At 40.3% G+C, this 21,160-nt stretch overlaps 2 protein-coding genes across 2 annotated transcripts; both read right to left on the bottom strand.

Annotated features, from left to right (window-relative positions):
- Positions 1 to 235: 235 nt before the first annotated feature.
- LOC133507915 (keratin, type I cytoskeletal 18-like) lies at positions 236 to 7,114 on the bottom strand. Its single transcript, XM_061833500.1, has 7 exons — positions 6,551 to 7,114; positions 5,571 to 5,653; positions 5,285 to 5,441; positions 2,757 to 2,921; positions 2,552 to 2,677; positions 2,240 to 2,459; positions 236 to 2,111 (listed from the first exon to the last, which is right to left on the bottom strand). Exons 1-6 carry the CDS (start codon positions 6,917 to 6,919, stop codon positions 2,241 to 2,243), a joined length of 1,119 nt encoding a protein of 372 aa, XP_061689484.1. The 5' UTR covers positions 6,920 to 7,114; the 3' UTR covers positions 236 to 2,111; position 2,240.
- Positions 7,115 to 9,737: 2,623 nt separating this feature from the next.
- Positions 9,738 to 15,195, bottom strand: LOC133507909 (keratin, type I cytoskeletal 18-like). The gene is made up of 7 exons (XM_061833490.1): positions 14,720 to 15,195; positions 12,721 to 12,803; positions 12,231 to 12,387; positions 11,047 to 11,211; positions 10,828 to 10,953; positions 10,397 to 10,617; positions 9,738 to 10,289 (listed from the first exon to the last, which is right to left on the bottom strand). Exons 1-7 carry the CDS (start codon positions 15,119 to 15,121, stop codon positions 10,175 to 10,177), a joined length of 1,269 nt encoding a protein of 422 aa, XP_061689474.1. The 5' UTR covers positions 15,122 to 15,195; the 3' UTR covers positions 9,738 to 10,174.
- Positions 15,196 to 21,160: the final 5,965 nt, after the last annotated feature.

The raw sequence follows: 21,160 nt of genomic DNA on the forward strand, positions 1-21,160 counted from the left end.
GGCTGAGATGAAACAGCAGCACTTTACACAGTTGGACTCTGGCCTGTCACATCCTGAAGAGATTTCTGAACAAAGGAAACTCTTGAAGTCTAATTTAAACTGTTTATATAAGTACTCACAGCCAGTGATAATCTCTTACAAAGCTGCTTCAAATGGTACCATTAAAAACTCGCTCTAAAAAACAACTAAGAAGTAACTTGCAGTGAAAGTGATGCAATATCCATGCAACATTGACATGAAATGATTTTATCTTTTTGCTACTTTGTAAAAACAATAACATCTCTAAATTTGAAATCCCCGAAGGATATACGATTTGTAATTTAACCAACATTTTCTGGAACAATGCCTTTAAACTAACCCTGGAGTTTGAAGCTATGTGCGACTTCTGCTTGAATTCTGACTGAGACTATATGAGGCGTTCAACTTCATCAGTCCCTCCATAGGACATAACCTTTCTACAATGTGGTTATTGTACTGGTCAATACAATACAATACAGTACTGGACTAAAGTGAAAAAACCCGGTGATGGCAAGCCCTCTGCTGCTGGTTTGAGGAGTGATAAATCCTTTTCCTCGCTCTCTATTGGGGAACTGAGGTATTGTTCAACCCATTTGTTATGGGGGCTGCTGAAGAATTACAGGCATGCAATAGTTATTCCCTTGGGTCCTTTTGGTTTGGTCCTTATCCACTCATCAATCTCCTAAATGTGTTTAGTCCTCCCCCATTCCTCTTCTCTGGAATCCCCTCTCTTCATCTCCAATTAGTCTGCCCAACTTCTTTCAGCCTAGCCAAAATTGGAAGGATCTGTCAATTTATGACAGTGGCTATACAAAATTTTCACAAGCATGAATCAACACCTCTCTTGGACAGGGGTAACAGTCAACATGATTATCCTCTCATAGAAAATTATCTTTGTGTCAATTAACTAAATGGTGGATGCAGTCCCATCTTTTTAAGATTGCAATTTACTTTTATTCTTTTCTGTATTTCCCTTACCATGCCCAATCAGTACACACCAAAGTATGACTATCCTTTGGCCATAACTACCTGGGTAGGCTACTGCATTATCCAGTGAAAATAGAGTTTTGCCCTGCTTTACCCAGAAGGACAGCCGGAATTGGCTAGCATTAGCATTGTGGTAGAAAATGGATGCATGGATAGATTAAAATGCAGGATTTATATTCTTAGCATTTTTCACACTATGATTTCTGTAATCCATTCATCAATTTCCTGAGCTGCTTATTCTCATAAGGGTCGCAGGAGAGGATCGCAGGAGTGCTGGAGCCCATCATTTCTGTAATGTTTTATTTAAAAATATCAGTGGCATTATTCTATATTTGTCATATTAAGAAATGTCAGCTAAGATTCATCATGAGCCAGATGCAGTCCTCAAAAGAGCCACATGTGGCTCGAGAGCTGTAGGTTCCTGACCGATTTTCGCTCAAAGTTCATAGTTGTTTTTTGTTGTTGTTGTTCTAAATTAGGTCAGGGAATAGTAACGAAGCATGAGTTTGGTCTAAAGAAGCTTTTTAATTTGCCGTAAAATATCTTCCATTGTTCAATTATACATGACATTCCAAAAGAGGTTAGTGCGCAGGACTAATAAGTCATATGAACAAGGCATGGGAATATGGCTTTCTGCCCATGTTTGAATTACTCCAGGTCAGAGTGTACATTTTTCAGACGCAAAAAGAATGTACTTAATTCAGTGCCAATTCGGGCGATTTTGGCAGGAAGCCAGACATGAAGCCTCTGTGCCTATTTTTCTATTGTGTGGATTTTTCCATATTGGTCAGAGGATGCAAGGGGTCTACAGATTGAGGGATATTTGATATTGTGAGGACCCAGATATCACCCTGATGATTCTTAAATATAATTTCCCTGAAGTTGTTTGAAAATATTTAATTCCTTTAATTCACCCTAAAATGATATACAGGTATGCTAGTGCACCTCAATGTGGGTGTATTTTTAATTCTTTCAGCTTTTAGGGATCCACCACCAAACCAAATTTGATCTCCTTACTCTCAGACACCACTTTCCCGTCCACCAGAGTTTGAGTGACCGTCACAACCTTGGTCTCGACCTCCTTCTTATTGAGGGCCTCCTCAAGTCTGGAGAAATAAACAACATTGCAGTTTATTATAGCTGTTAATGAATTATGCAAATCCCCCCTTAGTTTGATTATTCTCTGAACTGTAATGAGGTTTTGAGTAATCTTGCTATACTTGCTCCAACTTACTTTAAGTCTTTCCATCAAGCAGCCGCCTGTACTGAGCAATCTCAGCCTCTAGTTTGATTTTGATATTGAGGAGGTGTTCATAATCTCTTTTGTTTTGCTGGATCTCAGTACGGAGCTGAGTGAGCTCTTCTTGTAGCTTCAGAATGATCACATTGTGATTGTTCATCTCCATGTTGTAGCGCATTTCAGTGTCCCGGAGTGTGGATTTCAGGGTCTGTAACTGATTGAAAATTGTTTAGGTTATTTCATTGATCAGTTATGTTGCTAGCATTCAAATGCTTTGTCGTGATATGAAGTTAGGACAAACGTTACCAGGCTCAGTGCCGATTGCCGTTCAATCTCTAATGTCTGATACTTTCTCTTAGTTTCTGTCAGTACCATTGTGGCTTCTTTCACGGCTGTGGTCTGCTCAGTTACTTGAACCTTCACCTCTCTGATCTGTGCACAATATTGACGATAGACAGAGTTCATACCAACAGCACTCTAGAAAGTCTCTCAAACTAATCATTCTGAGCACCTGGGACTCATGCCATGATTTGACCTCCTCTGCATTCTTCAGTATGAGCTTCTCGTACTTAGACCTCATCTCCTCCATGACCCTGGCTAAGTCCTGGCCTTTGGGGGCATCAACATCCACATGGACTCCCACGTGAGTGATCTTGGCACGCCATTCAGCAATGTCCTGTTGGAAGGGAAATAAACAGGGAGTGATTTCCTGAGCTAAGACTATCATGTGCAATCAGTCAAATGCATCTTTCAATTCAATTCAGTTTTATTTATATCGCACCAAATCCAGACAGACGTTATCTTGGTGCACGTTACACATGGAGAAAGGTTAAGACCACAGTCCTGACTCAAGAGAGGCAAGAAAATAACTCTTGCGAAGAAACCTGGAGATGAGCCAGTAATCAGTGCAGGGTGGGCCTCTGCCTCGACCAGTTGGGTTAGGGAGTCAAAAAATGATAGAAACAGTGAGTGAGAGGGTGAAAGAAAGAGAGACAGAAAGGCTAGATAGCGACAGAGAGAGGCAAAAAGAGACAGTGTGTAAATATAAATATGATGATGACACATAACTCTAGCTATCTTTGAAAGCTAAGGTAATCAAACATTTAACCAATCTTCAGGCATGCTCAAAAGTTGGCAGACTGAAAATTTCCTTCTATTAAATTCAGATAAGAGTGAAAAGTAATGATAAAATACAATGGACCCTTCTAATGGCGCCAAAATGGCGACAGAACAGAACAGGTTTGAAGTCGATTCTCTATCTCTCGTACGCCAGATAATTTTGGGGTATGTTTTTTGCCAAATGCATCAGACTTGTTCAAGAGAGTTCTACAGAGCGGTCTCAACTATTAAATGCCAGTATATGTACACGGAATTAAGATTTTGGAACGAGCAGGATGCAATGTCAGAGTTACAGCGAAATGTTGGTGATCGATGCAAAAAAGTTTGACGCCTCACTAACGTCATATTGAAATCCAACAGGATAAAATACTGGAATCGTACTTCTCATGTAAAGCAGGGTGAGCACTTTTTACTTGGAAAGATCACGACTAATATCGTTGTAATCTTTATAAGTGAGTGGTTGTATTCATTTGACTTGGCTTGTAATCGAACCCAGTCTTAGAAGTCTGATGTGATACAAATAGGCAAATAGACATTTCTCTTGCATGACATCGCGCATTTACATATCACTAACCCGACTCTTCGGCATAAAACATTACACACTTCATTTAGCAGGTCAGTGATACACTAGCAAAGTAAAAGTTGTTCTCCTGCAATGTATAAAGCACTGATAATAATTCAGTCAAACCCAGAGAAGATACTTCTCCCTCACTAACCTTTGAACATACAGCCTTGTGTTTGTTGATATTAGTTAGTTGTACAAACTAACAATATTTAGGTGTCCATTGTAGACACTTTGTCAACTGTGTTTTAGGCTTTGGAAAATGAATCAACTGAGCCCCTTGTAACTTAGCAGGATATCTTTCATCAGAATTGCACGCTCCCCAAGCGCATCTGAGGACCATTTTCTTCATAACTAACTTTTCTAAGCGCACGCTACTGACAACCAAGATTGTTTGTGGGACAACGTGGCGGCAGGGGCGTGTCAAGCCAGGGGTTACGACAATGCAGCTATCTGATTGGCTATGATTATACGAGTGATTGACAGGTCGGAAAAGTCCATTGTTTTTGGCACCCATGAACTCGGAGGCAAAGTTGCTAGTGATACCCCAAGCAGCACAGTGACAAACCTCCGTATTAGCTATGACCAGGATTTATCATTCAGCACTCACAAACAAAGAGTATCAAAGACAGAATTCTTTTGCTTGCGTTACGTAAAAAAAAATCCAAAAGTACTTGAGATTCGCTGCTGTTGAAAAACTAGTACATGTATTTGTGACCTCTGAACTCAATTACTGTAATTCTCACCTAGCAAGCTGCTACAGCAAGTTGTTAAAGACTCTCCAAACATTGAAAAATATTCGAGCCAGAGTACTCACTAGAATAAGAAGAAAATATGTCTCCCCAGTATTAGCTCCGCTACACTGGCTTCCTATCAAATTTAGAATCAGATTTGCTGGGCTGTAAAGCACGAAAAGATCTAGCACCAGGATAGCTTTAACTACTCTTGATGTCCTACCAATATTCTACTGCACAGTGCTTTGCTCCCAAAACTCAGATTTACTTGTGGTCTCCAGAATTTGTAAAAATAGAAATGGAATTAGAACTTTTGGTTATCAAGTGCCTGTCCTGTGGCGCCAGCTCCCTGATTGGGTCCCGGAGGCTTACACTCTCACTTTTTTAAGAGCAAACTGAAACCATTCCTCTTGAACAAAGTGTAAGGTCAGGGATGATCTGCATTCCCATTTCTATGTCTTAATGGCCTGCATGTCACATATTGATTGATGTGGGGGCTCATGTTAATCGGAGGATTGTATCCGAGTGTGTCAGACATTGCTGATTCTGATTTTGTTATAATGATGTTTGGGTGGTTGAATTGGGTGGATGAATTGGAATGTTCTGCTGTTGGTGCTCCCTTACAGTCTCTTGGTTCTTTTTAAGGATGATTGACTCATTCTTCAGTGTTTCAATGTCACTCTCCAGGTACAGACGGGCCACGTTGGTGTCATCCAGATGCTTTCGAAGTCTTGCAACATCAGCCTCCACTGTCTTACGCATGGATATCTCATACTCCATCCTATTGAGAAAGAAAGCGGGAGAGAGACAAGACAACACGACACACAGGGAGAGATACAAGGGGCAGAAGACATTTTATTCATAGAAGTCCAAATGGGAACCCTGCTGTTTACACAGCTCAAATCCTCACTTGATCTTGAAGTCATCTGAGGCCAAGCGGGCGTTGTCAAGGGAGATAGCAACTTGCATGTTACCCTTAATCCTATCAAGAATCTGAAACAAAAGGTGGACTTTGTCATTCATTCCATTGTGATGAAATCCTCAGGATTTTGGACATTGATATATTATGGTGTTAACTTTATTAAAATTAAGCAGGTGAGAAAACAACCCAAGTTGGGTCATACTGAATAACTCATGAAAAGAGAATGGTGGGAGCATGGTGTCGCAACTTTTACTGAAGACCCTTGGCCTCACTGTAATGTGGATTGGGCTTCAAATCCCAGTTCCGCCTGTGTAGAGTTTGCATGTTTTCCCCGTGCCTGCCTAGGTTTTCTCCGAACACTCCGGTTTGCTCCCACATCCCAAAAACATGCTTTAATTGGGGACTCTAAATTGGCCTTAGGTATGATTGTGATTGCGACTGTTGTCTGTCTCTATGTGCCGTGCGATTGGCTGGCAACCAGTTCAGGGTGTACCCTGCCTCCTGCCCAATGATAGCTGGGATGGTTGCCAACACCACCGCGACCCTTGTGAGGATAAGTGGCTCGGAAAATGAATGAATAAATGAATGAAAAATGGGTTATCTTGTTTCTGGTGTCAATCAACTCCACATAAATACAAAGATCTGGATTAGGAGGTAGACATTTGTGAAAACATAGATAAGAAAATAAGAAATAGATACATACATTATTATGTTCCACTGATGGCACTGAGGTATATCTCCACAGTACAATGTTTGCCAGAGTTCAAGCAAAAGATTTCAAAATAAAAAGAAAGACTCCTTTTACTTCTCGATTTTCTATTCCATAGCAGGGGCAGGAATTTAACCCCCTTTTATTTATATAAATTACAGCCCCCTTAACTGTTCACCAGTCAGTCATGACCAATTGCATTGGGAATTGGTCCAATAGAAACTACATGGCACAGCATAGCAATGCTGAATTGTCTCACCTTTGCTCTCAGATCTGCAATGACAGCATTGTACTTGCTGTACTCTCTCCTCTCCTGTGGGCCTCTTTTCTCAATGGCCTCTTTTATTTTGATCTCCAGCTTGCTGTTGGCCTTCTCCAGACTCCTCACGGTCTCCATGTAGCTGGCTAGGCGGTCATTCAGTTGCTGCAATGCATACTTCTCATTCTCCACGACCAGGGTTCTCTTATTGAACCCTGAGAACTGGTAGTCATACCCACTGCTGGACTTGCTGCCAACCCGCGAGCCAGAGGTGGAAGTAGAGATCTGGGTCCCACGGCCACCTGCCCCGCCGTACACAGTGGGGGCAGACAAAATGTTGGCGTTCCGTTTTCTAATCAGGGCCTCCATGGCCAATTGTTGCCTGAGCAAAAGCGTCCTGGGTAGAAATGTTTGGCCCAGAGAGTAAAGCCGTAGGAGATTGCTGGAGTCTTATATATCATTGTGGAAAGCCATATTCCCTCACGCCACTCCTCTCCAATCTATATTGCATTTTCACCTTTAATTATTCTGTGCAGACTTTGTCCGAGCAACACGCACTTTAGTGTCGACTGTAAAAGACAAGGTGTGGTGACATTTTCACACTGAATGTGTTGACTAACTAACCTGTAAGTGTGATTTCTATGATTACAATCACAGCTAAACGGATGTGAGAAAGATAGTTACATAGACAAAATCTCATCTTCATTTTCACAATCTAATCTAATGACATCTTATATTCGAGGTACTGTAAAAAACAAAACAAAACAAAGACCCATGCTTAATTTCATTTTGACTCATTTTATTAGCGAATAAAGTCTCTCAAGGGAATTTGTAAGACTAATAGTTGTATATTTTAGGATAACATTTTGCTGCAACGTTAACGTAAAATGTGGTGTTCCAGGCCTCATTTTTCTCCTGTCATCTTTATAATTTTTTGAGATTCTATCAAGAGAATTTTTTCAAAACACATTTTACCCTCATGACCCGGCTAGTCGACAGAAGACATCTCTGACGTGTCCCCTCTTTGTGTGTCTGTGTGTGTGTGTGTGTCCTATTTGGCTGTTGGAATGAATGGAGAATCTGCATCCACTTTATGTCAGTACAGTTTTAATTTACCACAGTGGAGTTTTGGAGTTTCCTTTGTGATTTTTTTTTCCCACATTTTAATTCAAGTTTTATTGAGGATCAGTCGTACACAACAGAATTTCTTGAGGGGTGAGAAGGAAAAACATGACCCGTCTCCTCAATCAGCAAGGACTTGACTCGCCATCAGGTTTCCAAACTAGTCTCCAGGCCAGTGAGAGAGAGGTCTAGCTATTCCTTATCAGTGCATTCGTCTCACCTTTGCACACGTGCACTGCTGCCCCTTCCCCCTTCTGCTCAGCCGAGAAGGATGCTTGGGGACCAATCTCATCAATTTTAAAGAGGTTGGTTGTTTAGTGCATAACAGGTTTGTCTTTGCAGGCAGCCAATCATAGTAGGACTCCCTCGTCCCCCTGCCCCCCAAACAATAAAAGAAAAATTTAAAGATTGGAAATGGACCATTTCAGCAGCTACTGAAAACTTGCCACTTTATTTTAAACAGCAGTACATCCACACAGTAACTGGCCCACGCAGTTGACCTCTGGACATAAAACCGAGACTGTTTCACTTGATGACGCAGTACAGCAGACATCTTAGCTTGCTTCAGCAAAAACAGTTGTGACTTTGTCCAACATTATAGCCCCAAGGCTCAATAGCAGTGACCACAGTGAGTGTCGGCAGCCCGTAATTAAAGAATCCACTCCGATATCCAATGAAGATATAGATTATATGTTACCGAAGAGTACTGAACTTAAATGTAAACATTGAAAATGGGGATATCTACTGTATGTACTATGCAATGTGTTTTTAACTTTTGTTTTTTTTTTAAACGTGTCCTGTTCAACTGCTTGACTTTGCCGAATGTATGCCTTTGTGCTGGAACTGTTTTGCTGTTTAACAGGGGAATTTGAAATACTCCCTCTGGTACTTTGATTTTTTAAATTTCATTCTGTTTATTAAAAATGCCACTGGACAAAAAAGGTTTGGGGGGGGCAGACAAAGGGAATGAGTGAAAAAGAGGATTAGAGTTGAGAACCACAATAGAACACAGAGACAGTCCAGACATTTGAACACAAAGTAACATTACAACAGTCATCAACACCCAGAGAGATCATGCAATAACTAACCAGGAGAAACAGATGAGAGGACAGAAAAGGGCAAGACAAGATGTGGGAAAATGAGCAAGCCAGGGCTACTGACAAGTGGTAAGAACGTGTCAGTTGATATGTTGGCGCAGCCTGTGTTATGAGTGATCCCAGCGCAATTAATTAAAGCTTGTATTGTTTCCATCATATTTATTAGTAAATGAACACCATATAACATGCATGTTAGTCAATTGGTGTGCGGGGTTGCTGAACGAGTCAAAAAACTTCACTAATTCGTGAAAATCATACTCTCATCTTAGCTGTGAAATGTCCTGACTTCTCGCCTAATTGTTCATTGTTCCCGTTAAGTGTTGAAATGAGATTTTGTCCCCGCCACCTGTATATGTCAGATTTATCTATTCAAAAACTCAATTGACACTAAATAAACACTGAAAAGCAATGTATGTACATATGTCCAGCATGGATTGTTCTTCAGTGTTCATAGCCGTGAAGATGAGCTGTAAATGGTTGTCTCTTTGTGTCCTGTGATTTTGAGGCTACTAATCCATGGTGTACTGTAGGCTGTTACCGAAATTCAGATGGGATCTACTTCAAATTTTCCCCAGCCCTTACTCGGGTAAGTGGAGGAAAATTGATGGATATTTAAAAGCGGTGGGATTTTAACACATTTGTGAATAATTAATTGAAAAAATACATCTTTCTATTAGTTTTTCTACTTTTTTTTTATTGAAATGCAATTAATTTCCAGAGCGGACAATAATCCTCTTTGTGTCAATTATTTGATTCAGTTGTCCAATAAAATCCATTAAAATTATACCATGTTGCTTTGTAAAATTTTTGTTTTTACACGACTGACATACCTTGATTACAAACTTTCTCATTAATCAGATGCATTTTTTTAATTGAGTCCCAGCCCTAATATTTATGTCATATTTTGTTATATTAATCTCCTGTATAAAGTAAAACAAAAAAAAAAAAAACAAAGACAAATGCACAAATCCCTGGAATGAACTTTATTGTCTGAACCTCACAGCACAACAGACAGAGCAAGTTAACTAGACAGAAAAAAAGGATGTCAAAAAAGTGATGACTTGTAATAAAATGGCCCTTGTATTACTTTCTTTTAAAACATCCCTCAGCTCACCTCCTAATGTGAGCAGACATCTGCAGGCCAGCATACAAACATAAATAGCAGAATGCCTATGATGAAATAAATAATAGATGATATTGTTTTCTTCTGGTCTAGTTTTCCAATTAATCAGCCTGTGCGTGGAGAGTTGGACAAAGCATATGAAGTTAATCACTGCAGTGGTATTAGAGTTTAAGGGTTAGTTTAACTAAGAAATTAGCCAATTGGAGCAAAAGATCAGCTTCGGCCAAATTGCGTTTATTGTTATTATTGTTGCCGCAAAGGTTTTATGAGTGCCTCTGGTCTTCAGAGGTTCTTGGTCTCTGTGCTGGAGGACACAACCTTGCCATCCACCAGGGTCTGTGTCACAGTCATGACCTTGGTCTTCACTGATTTCTGATCTTCCAGCGCATCCTGAAGCCTGAAGAGAGAGAGAGAGAGAGAGAGAGAGAAAAACACCAGGAAAATATCAAACATCAGTTCCTTTGCCCTAATTCCCATGTTTTTTCAATGAAATAATCTACACACTTGAAGTCTCCTCCATCGAGTAGCCGTCTGTAAGTTGCAATTTCGGCCTCCAGCTTCATCTTCATGTTGAGCAGGCTTTCATAGTCCTGGGTCTGCAACTGGATGTTGTTACGAAGCTGTGTCAGTTCAGCCTCCAGGCTCAGGATGATGCTGTTGAGGGACTCAATCTCCATGTTGAAGCGCATCTCCACATCCCTCAGCGTGCCTTCCAGGGATGCTTTCTGCAAAAGTGGAAGGGATACAAAGCAAAGGGGTTAACACGTGAAAACTGTAAAGCCAGCTGGCTGATGGGAGCACCATAGCGACGGGTCAGCCGTGTGTAAAGCTTATGCCAACAAAGTCCATGTGTGGGTGCTGAGTTGTGCATTTCAGGGAGCTGAGATAAGCGTTGTGTTTAGACCAGTGAAGTGTGCCGGCTAAGTGTTTCTCACCAAGCTCCTTTGGGACTCGAGCTCGATCTCCAAGGTTTGAAGCTGTCTGCGTAGGTCATTCAATTCTGTCTGGGAATTTTTCAGGGCCTCTGTGTTCACAGTGACCTGGGTCTGCACTTCTGTCATCTGAAATCAAGATTTGTGCATAACATATCAAATGCAGTGGGTTTGCCCGACTTCTCAATTATTATTATTATTATTTTTTTCTATATAATTCACCTGAGATTCATGCCATGCTTTCAGTTCATCTTGGTTCTTCTGTGCCATCTTCTCATACTTAGCTCTTATCTCTGCCATTATTTGAGCGAGGTCCTGTCCTTTAGGAGCGTCAACATCTACGTGGACTCCTGACTGGGCGATCTGGCTACGAAGCAGTAGTACTTCCTGAAAGATGCAGAAATAGAGTATTCTGTAAACACATGCTGTAACACATTCCGAACATTGCATCTTCCAAACATAATCTCATGCATTGTTGAGGTAAATATGCATGGGGTGTCCTAATAGTATTCCAGGCTTCTTGAGTTATTGTCTTTTACCTTTTGTCTGTGGCAAGATATGTATTGTATCATTGTTTTTTTCTCTTATCAAAGTAAAACCCACACATCATGTTCGCTACCACCCATCTATCCATCCGTCCATCCATCCATCCATCCATCCATCCATCCATCCATCCATCCATCCATCCATCCATCCATCCACCCATTTTCTGAACCGCTTATCCGCATCAGGATCACAGGCAACCCGACTCTGGGTAAGAGGCGGAGTACACCATGAACTGGTCGCCAGTCAATCGTAGGACACATACAAACAAACAACCATTCGCACTCACGTTGACACCTACAGGCCATTGAGAATTGGTAATTAACCTAGGATGCATGATTTAGGGATTTGGGAGGAAACCTGCGCTGGCGTGGGGAGAACAGGTAAACTCCACACAGGAGAACCCTGATTTGAACCCAGGTCCCCAGAACTGTGAGGTGGATATCATAACCATGCGTCCACCATTCCACCCACCCAAATGTGGTACCGATGTTTGAAATGCCTTTTACGGGACATTTCTGCTTGACTTTTTAAAGTATTATTTTCCAGAGTGCATTGGATCATTTGTGTCAGATGATATTTTGTGCAAGATTATGTTCACAACTATGGTTAAGGCAATATTCATTTCTGCTTTTAGTTCGCAGAAGGTCTCTGTCTTTGCCCAAAATAAACTTGGAAAACATTTTTCAATGTTAAAATGTCCTAGAGTGTCAAAATGTTTACTACACAAGGTAATTTTAGACTGTCAGAAGTTGGAAGAAAATGCAAAATGGGGTAGTCCAATGTTTATAAATATATCCATTTATATGGACAGGTCTGTGGCATACTTTTGAGAAAAAATGGATGTCTGTAGTTGTACTCACATTGTCGTGGTTCTTCTTGAGGTGAATGAGCTCCTCCTTCAGGGTTTCGATCTCACTCTCAAGGTTCATTCGGCTCATGTTGGTGTCATCAATCACCTTCCTCAGACCAACAATATCGGCTTCCACGGATTGGCGGATAGCCAGCTCTGACTCGAATCTATTCATGACATATTAGTTATTGTCTACGTGAAAGACTGATGAAATGCATCAAATTCAGAGATTGGACCCACTTTGCTCACCTGACATTAATTGCTGACAATTTAGCATTAAATGAATAGTATATTATGCTAACATACAGGAGCCATCTGTCTCCAGTGGTGTTTAATTTAGGACTCAAATGCAATGGTGACGTAAAAGTGACGATTTATCATTACAAAACAATCATGATCATGACAGGATTGTATTCATCCTTGGAGCCATTCAGCAAAAAGGGTGTGCCTGCAGCTGTTTGGCTTCAGGTTCCCCATTGCGGCAAACAAGCGCGGCTTACTTCACTCTGAAGTCGTCGGCTGCCAGGCGAGCATTGTCAATGCTTAGGACCAGGCGGGCATTGTCCATGGTGGCATCAAACACCTGCATCAGGGTGACAAAAGAGGAACACTATTGAAATTGAAAACCGATGACAGGGTGGAACAAAAAGGTATCTGTTGACATTCATGCTAGAAGCCTTTCCAAAACAAAAAGAATGGGGACTGCCTTTAAGTAGTACGGTACATATTTTCATTCATACATATTACCTTAACGAGAGAAACAAAACGCAAAAGCTATTTGCAAATTAACTCTTTTTAAATGTAATATACAAATATTGATCCAATCGTCAAGGACTCTTGACCAACATTGTACAGTACATTAACAATTTGAATATTGACCTTAATAAATTTAGTTGTTGTTTTGCTTGACTACTGTCACAAGCTAAATGTTTATGCTAACACAAACAAGACTAGAAGTTAGCTATCGCATCCTAGGGAGATTGTAGCTATTTTCTTTCAAGAAATGTGATAGTAATTACCAAAGCGAGACTAAATACCGTAGGCATTATTCATCTTTGTAGTGTATTATTTTTAAATAATAAACTATAAAGAGTTTTTTTTTTTAAGGATGGCATAGCTTTGTGTTCAAATTCATTGTAGTGTTTTAACAAAATGTACAACCTCTAAAGTTAGGTGTGGGGGAAAAAGCACAACTTTTTTTTTTTTAAAGTGAGAGCAGCACTTGAGTTACTGACCGTGTGTGTACATTAGAACAGAAGGCACTGTTTACTTTAGAAAAGAGTAAAATAGATAAATGCGTAGGAGGACATCCAGGTGAAAAGGTCCAAGAGCCAATGAGAGACTGCCACGAAGTCAACTGCTGTCAGGCCTGCTGATAAACAGGATACATAAGCCAACAGGATGGGGGCATGTGATTTGCATGGGGGAGGTCGGAATAGGGGTCAGAGTGTGTGCTTGGGAGTTAATGCTTGTGCCTGTGTGTCTGCAATGGGCCGTTGACTTTTGCGGCGTGTGATACCTGCTGACGTTAGAGTCTGAGTTTTCCCAAATGGGAGTGGAAGAAAACATTGAAATAATTTTTGCTTTCCACCAACAGAAAAATAGAAAATGTTTTCATATTTCTGACAAATGTGATCCTTTGAATAGTACCCTCTTATAAAAATGATCTCGTACAATATTTTAGTATGTTAAGAGAAACGATAGCATTTGAATTTAATAAATGTAATACTTCTATGATTCTGACCCAAAGCTGTTTGTGCCCCTCCAGTATACTGTGTACAATATACATAAGATCCCATTGTTACCTATTCTATTTGCTGCAGTGAGACCTTTTCTAGATGGATGAGTAATTCAAAAGAAATATTGTAACTGGAATGTTTGAAAGCAAAGGTGTGAATGAGAAATTGCAGTGGTAGTGGGATTTATAATGCAGTTTTTTGAGACGTTTTTGAATTGTTTTATGTTCTTAAAAAGTAGAAGCTTTTTTCATAATCGTTCAATTTCTTGATTTGCTTTTTTTTATGTTGAAAGTTTTTTTTTTAATCAGTTTTAAATCAGTCGATACACAATGCAATGATTTAAAAAAAAGAATAATTTCACATCATGCAGCTGATGCCTATGGTCCTGGGGACTTTTTGTTTTATTTTTCCTCATTTTCCGGCCTCTTTGACCTTTCATGATCTTTCGCCATACTGCTTCCGGTCCAGCCCCCAGTTCCTGGCCCACAGAAGAACGGGAGGTGAAAGGTGGGGTGGGGGGCTTTTTGCCACGGACCCACAGGAGGCCAGTCTACACTGTCTGCCAAGTATTCGCTCCTGGTGATTAGCATTGACTCCTGAAATATTTTTCTCTCAATAACACTCACTACTTCTCTTTTCATTTAATGTCTGACTCTGGGTTTCATTCATTCATTTCACTTATGATCTCTTCACCTCATCCGACCTGCCATGCGGCTTTTGCGTAAATGACAAAAAGTACATTACCCAAATCTGTCCTCACCTTCCTCCTCAGGTCATCCAGTATGGCCTGGTACTTGCTGTAGTCTCTGAAGTCGGGTCCGCTCTTGGCCATGGCCTCCTTGATCTTAATCTCCAGCTTCTGGTTGGCCTGCTCCAGGGTCCTGACAGTTTCGAGGTAGTTGGCCAAACGGTCGTTGAGGTTCTGCATGGCGAACTTCTCGTTGCCCGTAATGTTGCCCCCGCTGGAGGACACTTGGATGCTGCTGGAGAAGCCCCCTGCCATTTGGCCCATTCCCGCTCCCAGCCCACCGCGCATGCTGGATGATATGCTGACACGGTTCCCGCCGGCCCCACCGTGGATGGTGGGGGCCCTGTACACAGAGCCTTTGCCACCGGACGAGGTGTGCACAGAGTATGTAGTTTGCTTGGAGGTTTGCATCATTGCTGGAGAGACTCAAGAGCGAGAGGCGCAGGCTGGGCTGGCTGAAATGGGAACTCACAGACACAAGGCAGAGAGAGAGGGGAAGCCGCTAAACTATATAAACCTTTTGGGCCCTCAGGTCCGCCCCTCAGACCCCTCCCCCTCTCCATCCGTTACCTCCTCCTTTTCCTAAACCTAAACCGCAGCACTGCCTCTAGCATGCCTTTGTTCCTTACAGTTTCTCCTAAGTTGGTAAATCCAAAGCACAACCCATGGTTTTGAGTACAGTACTTAATATCTTTATGGTCATGCGTCGTGTATTTACAACTGAACAGAGAGCTACACAGGACAGATGGAGTCAGTAAGTAATAAGTGGCAAAACAGCATCATCCCTTGTCTTTTGAGACTTTCAGACTTTTTTGTTTTACACAATACAAAATAACATTTTAAATACAGTTATATACGATACACCCAAGTAAAATTACAAAGGTCATAAAGTCAACCGAATAAAGTTTTAATATTCAATTAGTATACTTTCGTTCCGACTCTATTCTCAAAAGCTTTCCTTTTTTTTCTAAAAATCCTTTGTTTTTGGAATATATGAATCTGAAAACAAATATTCCCCTACATGTCCTCAAGTTGCGCTTTGTCCTTATGACATGCAGGGACATGTGACATTCGTCACAGTTACAGGATTGAGGAACATCTTTTAATTACTCAAGCTGTTTCTCGATCCCATTTAGTCAGCCGGGTGACATACTTTCTGTAAGTTCAAAAGGGGGACTTGTCACTCTTACAGTTATGCCAGGAGATAAAGACATGCGTCACATCACATTCCTGATCACCGAGAAAGAACCTTTGTAAAAATGATCAGGAGTCTCATAAAAGAATTTATTGGGTTGGGTTGCAAGCCAGTGAAATGCTAGATACTTGAGGAAATACCTTAGACATTGAAATAAAAACAAAAACAACAATAACCAATGCTCACCACTTTGCAAATATGGCAAAATACAATGGGTTGTGGGGAGATTTCTGGCAGTAGTACAAAGCAGTTAATAGTCCATCTCTCCTCTTATCCTCACAAAGGTCACAAGAATCCTGGAGCCTACCCCAGCAATCTTTGTCCAGGAGGCGGGTTACACCCTGAGCCAGTTGCCAGCCAATCGCAGGGCACATGGAAACAAACATCCAGTCGCATTCACAATCACACCTAGGGGTAATTTAGAGTGTAATTAATGCATATTTTGGGGATATTTTTTAAATTGGAGTGGCCAGAGAAAACCCACACAGGCGGGGTTGGCATTTGAACTCTTGTCCTCAGAACTGTGAGGCTAACACTCTAACCAGTCACGCCATCGTGCTCCCCAAATATCCCAATATTAACATTTAATTGTCATTGTCATCACCGTAGCTTTGATTTGTGTAGCTTTTCTAGGGATCCAAGGACGCTTAAGAATAACTCATTGGGGAAATTAAAATGTCCAGTATGTTACGTATTGTGCAGACTGTCAACTTGTTGACTTTACTGCTCTACAAGGACGTCGAAAGCTTGTCGTTGACTGGTCACAAATCACTTGATTTTCAAGAGGCAGAGATGGTTGGAGAAACAAATGAGTATGCTGTGTGAGTCCATCACCTTATTTGATTTGAAATTGTCTTCTAATTCTGAATGCACAGCTTTGGTAACTGAGGGAGAGCCAAAGAAGAAGAACCAGCAGGAATTGTTGGGAATTATTCCACTTCACACTAAGAACTCAGTGATGAACACCGCAAATTCACACCGTGCAAAACCGGCTGCTGTGGTGGACCAAGAACAAGGACATATTTTCCAGTCTGGACAAGTTGCGCAAACATTACCTGGCTGAAGGGCACATATTAAAATAAGCAACCATCTCGTTGATGTTGCTGTCTAAAGTAAAAATGAATGGGGAATCACAAAATGATCACTACTAATGCCAGTACAAGGGAACCGCTGCCATTAAAAAAAAAAAAAGCACAGTATTAAAACAACAAGCGCAGATTTCAGTTTTGTCCTATAATCTATTGCCGCCACCTTGTAGAGTTGCAATTGTATCTGGATTTTTTTTTTTTTTTTTAATGTCAGTGTAAATCATGACTGGAAGGTGTGATTCAAAAACAGATTGGATGGATCCATACCAGTATAATATTATGTGTTTAACACAACTTTATAATTACTATGAAAACAAGAGTCACAAAGCTTTTCCTCGTACTTGTCTTGGACCTTTTTTGGAATCGAAGTGTGGAACATACCTTTTAAGGGGGCGTTGATGTTTTTTTTTTTTTTGTGGTACACCTTGCTGTCTTAAATTTCGCTGGGTTTGTTTACCAGTCAGTGGACATACAATACATACACAGTAATTGTGTAATTGGTGTAAAAATATTGTAAATCATAAGAGAAACATCACTTCTTGTGGTTGTTGGTTCAGTCCAAGGTGTACTCTTGTTTCCTGTGATCAAATAGGACAGGATCCACCTCACCGGGAACCCGAATGACAGAAAAAGGATGGAAGGATGGACCTTTTGTTGTGACGTTCGACAGAAGAAGGTGAAACAAAATATTCTCGTAAAAACAGCCACATCAAAAGCAGATGTTACAGAACTCAAGATTTTTGAGCATTGGGAATGTAAAAGTAATATGTACACAGTACGATACTTTAAATTCATAAAGCACGATATGAGGTACTATGACCAATTTTGCGTACGAAGTTCCCTTCGAGCAGGATGCAGGTCGTAACTGCTCCCCTCCCATTAAGGAAATTGTCAAACAAAGAAACAATTGCACAGTCTCCTGAGTAGGCACATCACAACAATGACTTCTGAGCTTGGATAAAAAACATTCCAGACATCCCTCCTGCAGCTTTTTAACACAACAACACACATTCCATTCATAAGACCACTGACGTTAAAAGATATGCCCATAACTATTTTTTTCTCCCCCATTTTTGAATAATATACACTGCAAATGTAAGAACTGAACATCATGCTTGTTTATGCAGTAAGATGGAAAGTTCAGACTTTTAATTTAAAAAAAAAAACATGGAGCAGTTTCATCTTCTTTGGACATTGCAGTCAGTGAGTCAACACCAACTTATTTTCTCGGTTGATTCCTGGGAAATTGTCTTCCGTCCGGTCATGTTGATGAGTGTCAGCCTTACTGTATGTTTTTTTTTTTTTTTGCTTGTTTCTCAGGAAGGTCCACTTGGCAGGATATTGACAGTGTAGAAAATAGATGAAAGCAACCCTTCTACAGCAACTAAAAAGTCAAAGAAAAGGGATTCACTTCAAATAAGACATACGGACCAGGCGAAGCTTGGTAAGTTTTTTGTATGTATCAAGTAACACGTTTGTTCAAACAAAGAAAATAATCAAGGTGGAGTAAAATGACAACTTGCCATATCCTGTATATTTGTTTTTCAATATGAAGTCTTCCTGTAATTGACCTCTAAAGATATTAGCCCCACATCTAGATTAAAAGCCAGCCCTGAGCAACTTGGCAATTTATGCTTATCCTAGTTGGGGAGGTTTTCGTTTGTATGATAGTGGTGAACATCATCCGGTATTTTATCTTCATCGAAAGGTGACCACGCCTGAAAGAGAAAACAAATGAGGGTATCCAATTTCAAACTCCCTTTAGTCTACTTTATGTCGAAGATCAAATATGACGATTATGTGAGCTTGTGATGGCTTGTCTTACCCCTGTGAACCAACAAACATATTCAATCTAGTTTGATGGAACCATTCAAAGATTTATGTTAAGAATTAATTGACAAAATGACCACAATATATATATATATATATATACAGTTTTTGCTTTTTTTTCTTTCTAAAGTATAATGTAAATTGGCTAGATGTTCTTTTGATCAATTTAAAAAACTTTGATGAAAACACATTTTAGACAGGTGTTCTTCTTCTAACTAGGCCTGCAATCCATAATGTAGTTCCATTTTTGATCCAGGTACTTTACAAAAGTAAAGTTTTGAGACACTTTGCACAAATGTTGAATAGACCCGATTGTGTACTTTGTACACTTTGTAAGTTCTCTCAAGCTGCAATGCCAGCAAGGACTTAAAGTGCCACAAAGGTTCTGGCCTAATGTCAAGAATTTAGCCCGTTATTAGCCAGATTGTCATCTCCACTCTATGACTGGTCTCCAGAAACTGACTAATCCCTTCACAATAAGAAGTCGAAACAATTTAGTTCCTGTCGACAAATTAGGGATAGAACTGGACAAAGTTTAAAACAGACTGTAAAGCTTAAGAGGAGCAAATGGCATTATTTTTTTGGTTTGTATGAACATTTATTGAACTATTTTAGATGAGTTACTGAAATTGTGTGTTAATACACTACATTCATCGTCTATCACAATGTTGTGTCAAGTGGCCTTTATTGCACAATTACACAGGCACTTGAACATTTTTTTCATCATGCCATAGAAAGATATTGTGCTGTATCCGCTAAGCCTAGGGTAAAAAAGACATTGTCAAGAAACGCCCACTAACAATGAAGTAATGAGGGAAGGTCTGCTTTAGGTTAGGTTTCAAGTCTGCATTAAAAGGTTAATCACATGTACATATGCGATTGGAGGTGTTGTTTAAACACTGCTAACCTGCCCTGCCCAGATTAAACCAACATTGTTTTGTTTGGCAACAACACGCAACGCTATGTATGGAGAAAAAAAAAAAAAAAAAGATACAACACCCCACCATCAAATCCTCATCCAGTTGTGAAGTATGGTGAAGGGGGCGTCGTGGTTTTTGGACTGCGCAGTACATGGACGCGTTGGTAACATCAGTGGAAAAATGAATTTGCAAGTTTATCAAAGCATTTTTCAGGAGAGGCCATCTGTTTGTCGGTTGAAATTTCACCAAGAATGACTGAGATAACTGGACAGCAACAATAAGGACAGATATAACAGTCAACACAGTCACTATGCACATGATGGTATGTAAAAGCATCTTAAAACAGAATTTCACTTACAGAAGATTTTGTGTGTGTCAGAGAGAGAGAGAGAGAGAGAGAGAGAGAGAGAGAGAGAGAGAGAGAGAGAGGAGAGAGAGAGAGAGAGACTCAAAATAAACAAAAAAACAGTGCGAAACATTAACAGCTGATAGAGGATAATTAGGCAAAAACACACATCATGGGAAACAATTGAGATCTGACGTGAGCGGGCATGAAAGAACTTTGTGTGGATTTTCTTGAGAACAAATGAAAAGCCTTATTTACAAGAGAAGAATGACGATCACACTTGAAGTTACCTCCAGAGTAGTTCATTGTAACTCCAACTCCACCGTACTGTACATGTCGTCGCTTTAAGCTGAGGTACAGTGTTCTCTTGTTTTTACATTTCCCTTTTCACAGTGGCTAAATTCTCATTATGATTCATGCATTAAATGCATCTGTAACTTGACATCAATTATTTCAAAATATATATATTTGACACATTTTCCATTATTTCCTTAGTTGATATTAGTAGCGTCCCGAGTTGTATTCAGTTCAATCTCAAAGGTCACACTCTACAGTTGAAAAAATACCTCAGCATGTTTATTTTCTTGTGGCTTCATAATTACTAAAGGTCTTATTACCACACCTTTCGAGTGAAACGGATCCATGAGTACGTGTGGCACTTGGCATGGGGGTGCAGATGCTCATTACATGACAGACGCTGAGTCAGGAAATCACAGTTGCACCTGAAGTCAGAATCTAGCACGTTCCATTTAAGTATGTAAAAGGCCCGAGCACGCACACACATACATACAGTATGGCATTTGTACTGTGCGTGTGAAAGCCACACTCAACAACGTACTTGTCATCAGAACTGAGGTAATCCTCTGGTGAGACATCATCTACTGTTCTGTTCTGGCCGCTTCTGTTAAACTCTTCAATACAAAAAAAAGAAAGAAAGAAAGAAAAGAAATCAGCATGTTGGCTGAGTTGAATGTTGATTCAGACTGTGGAGTTCTTGTTTAAGGGATCCAACCCTTTCTCTCCCTGACCTGCAAGGTCAGAACACCCACAGAAAGTGTTAAATCAGAGCAAGTT

Source organism: Syngnathoides biaculeatus, chromosome 2 (genome assembly GCF_019802595.1).
Source record: "Syngnathoides biaculeatus isolate LvHL_M chromosome 2, ASM1980259v1, whole genome shotgun sequence".
Classification (NCBI taxonomy): domain Eukaryota; kingdom Metazoa; phylum Chordata; class Actinopteri; order Syngnathiformes; family Syngnathidae; genus Syngnathoides; species Syngnathoides biaculeatus.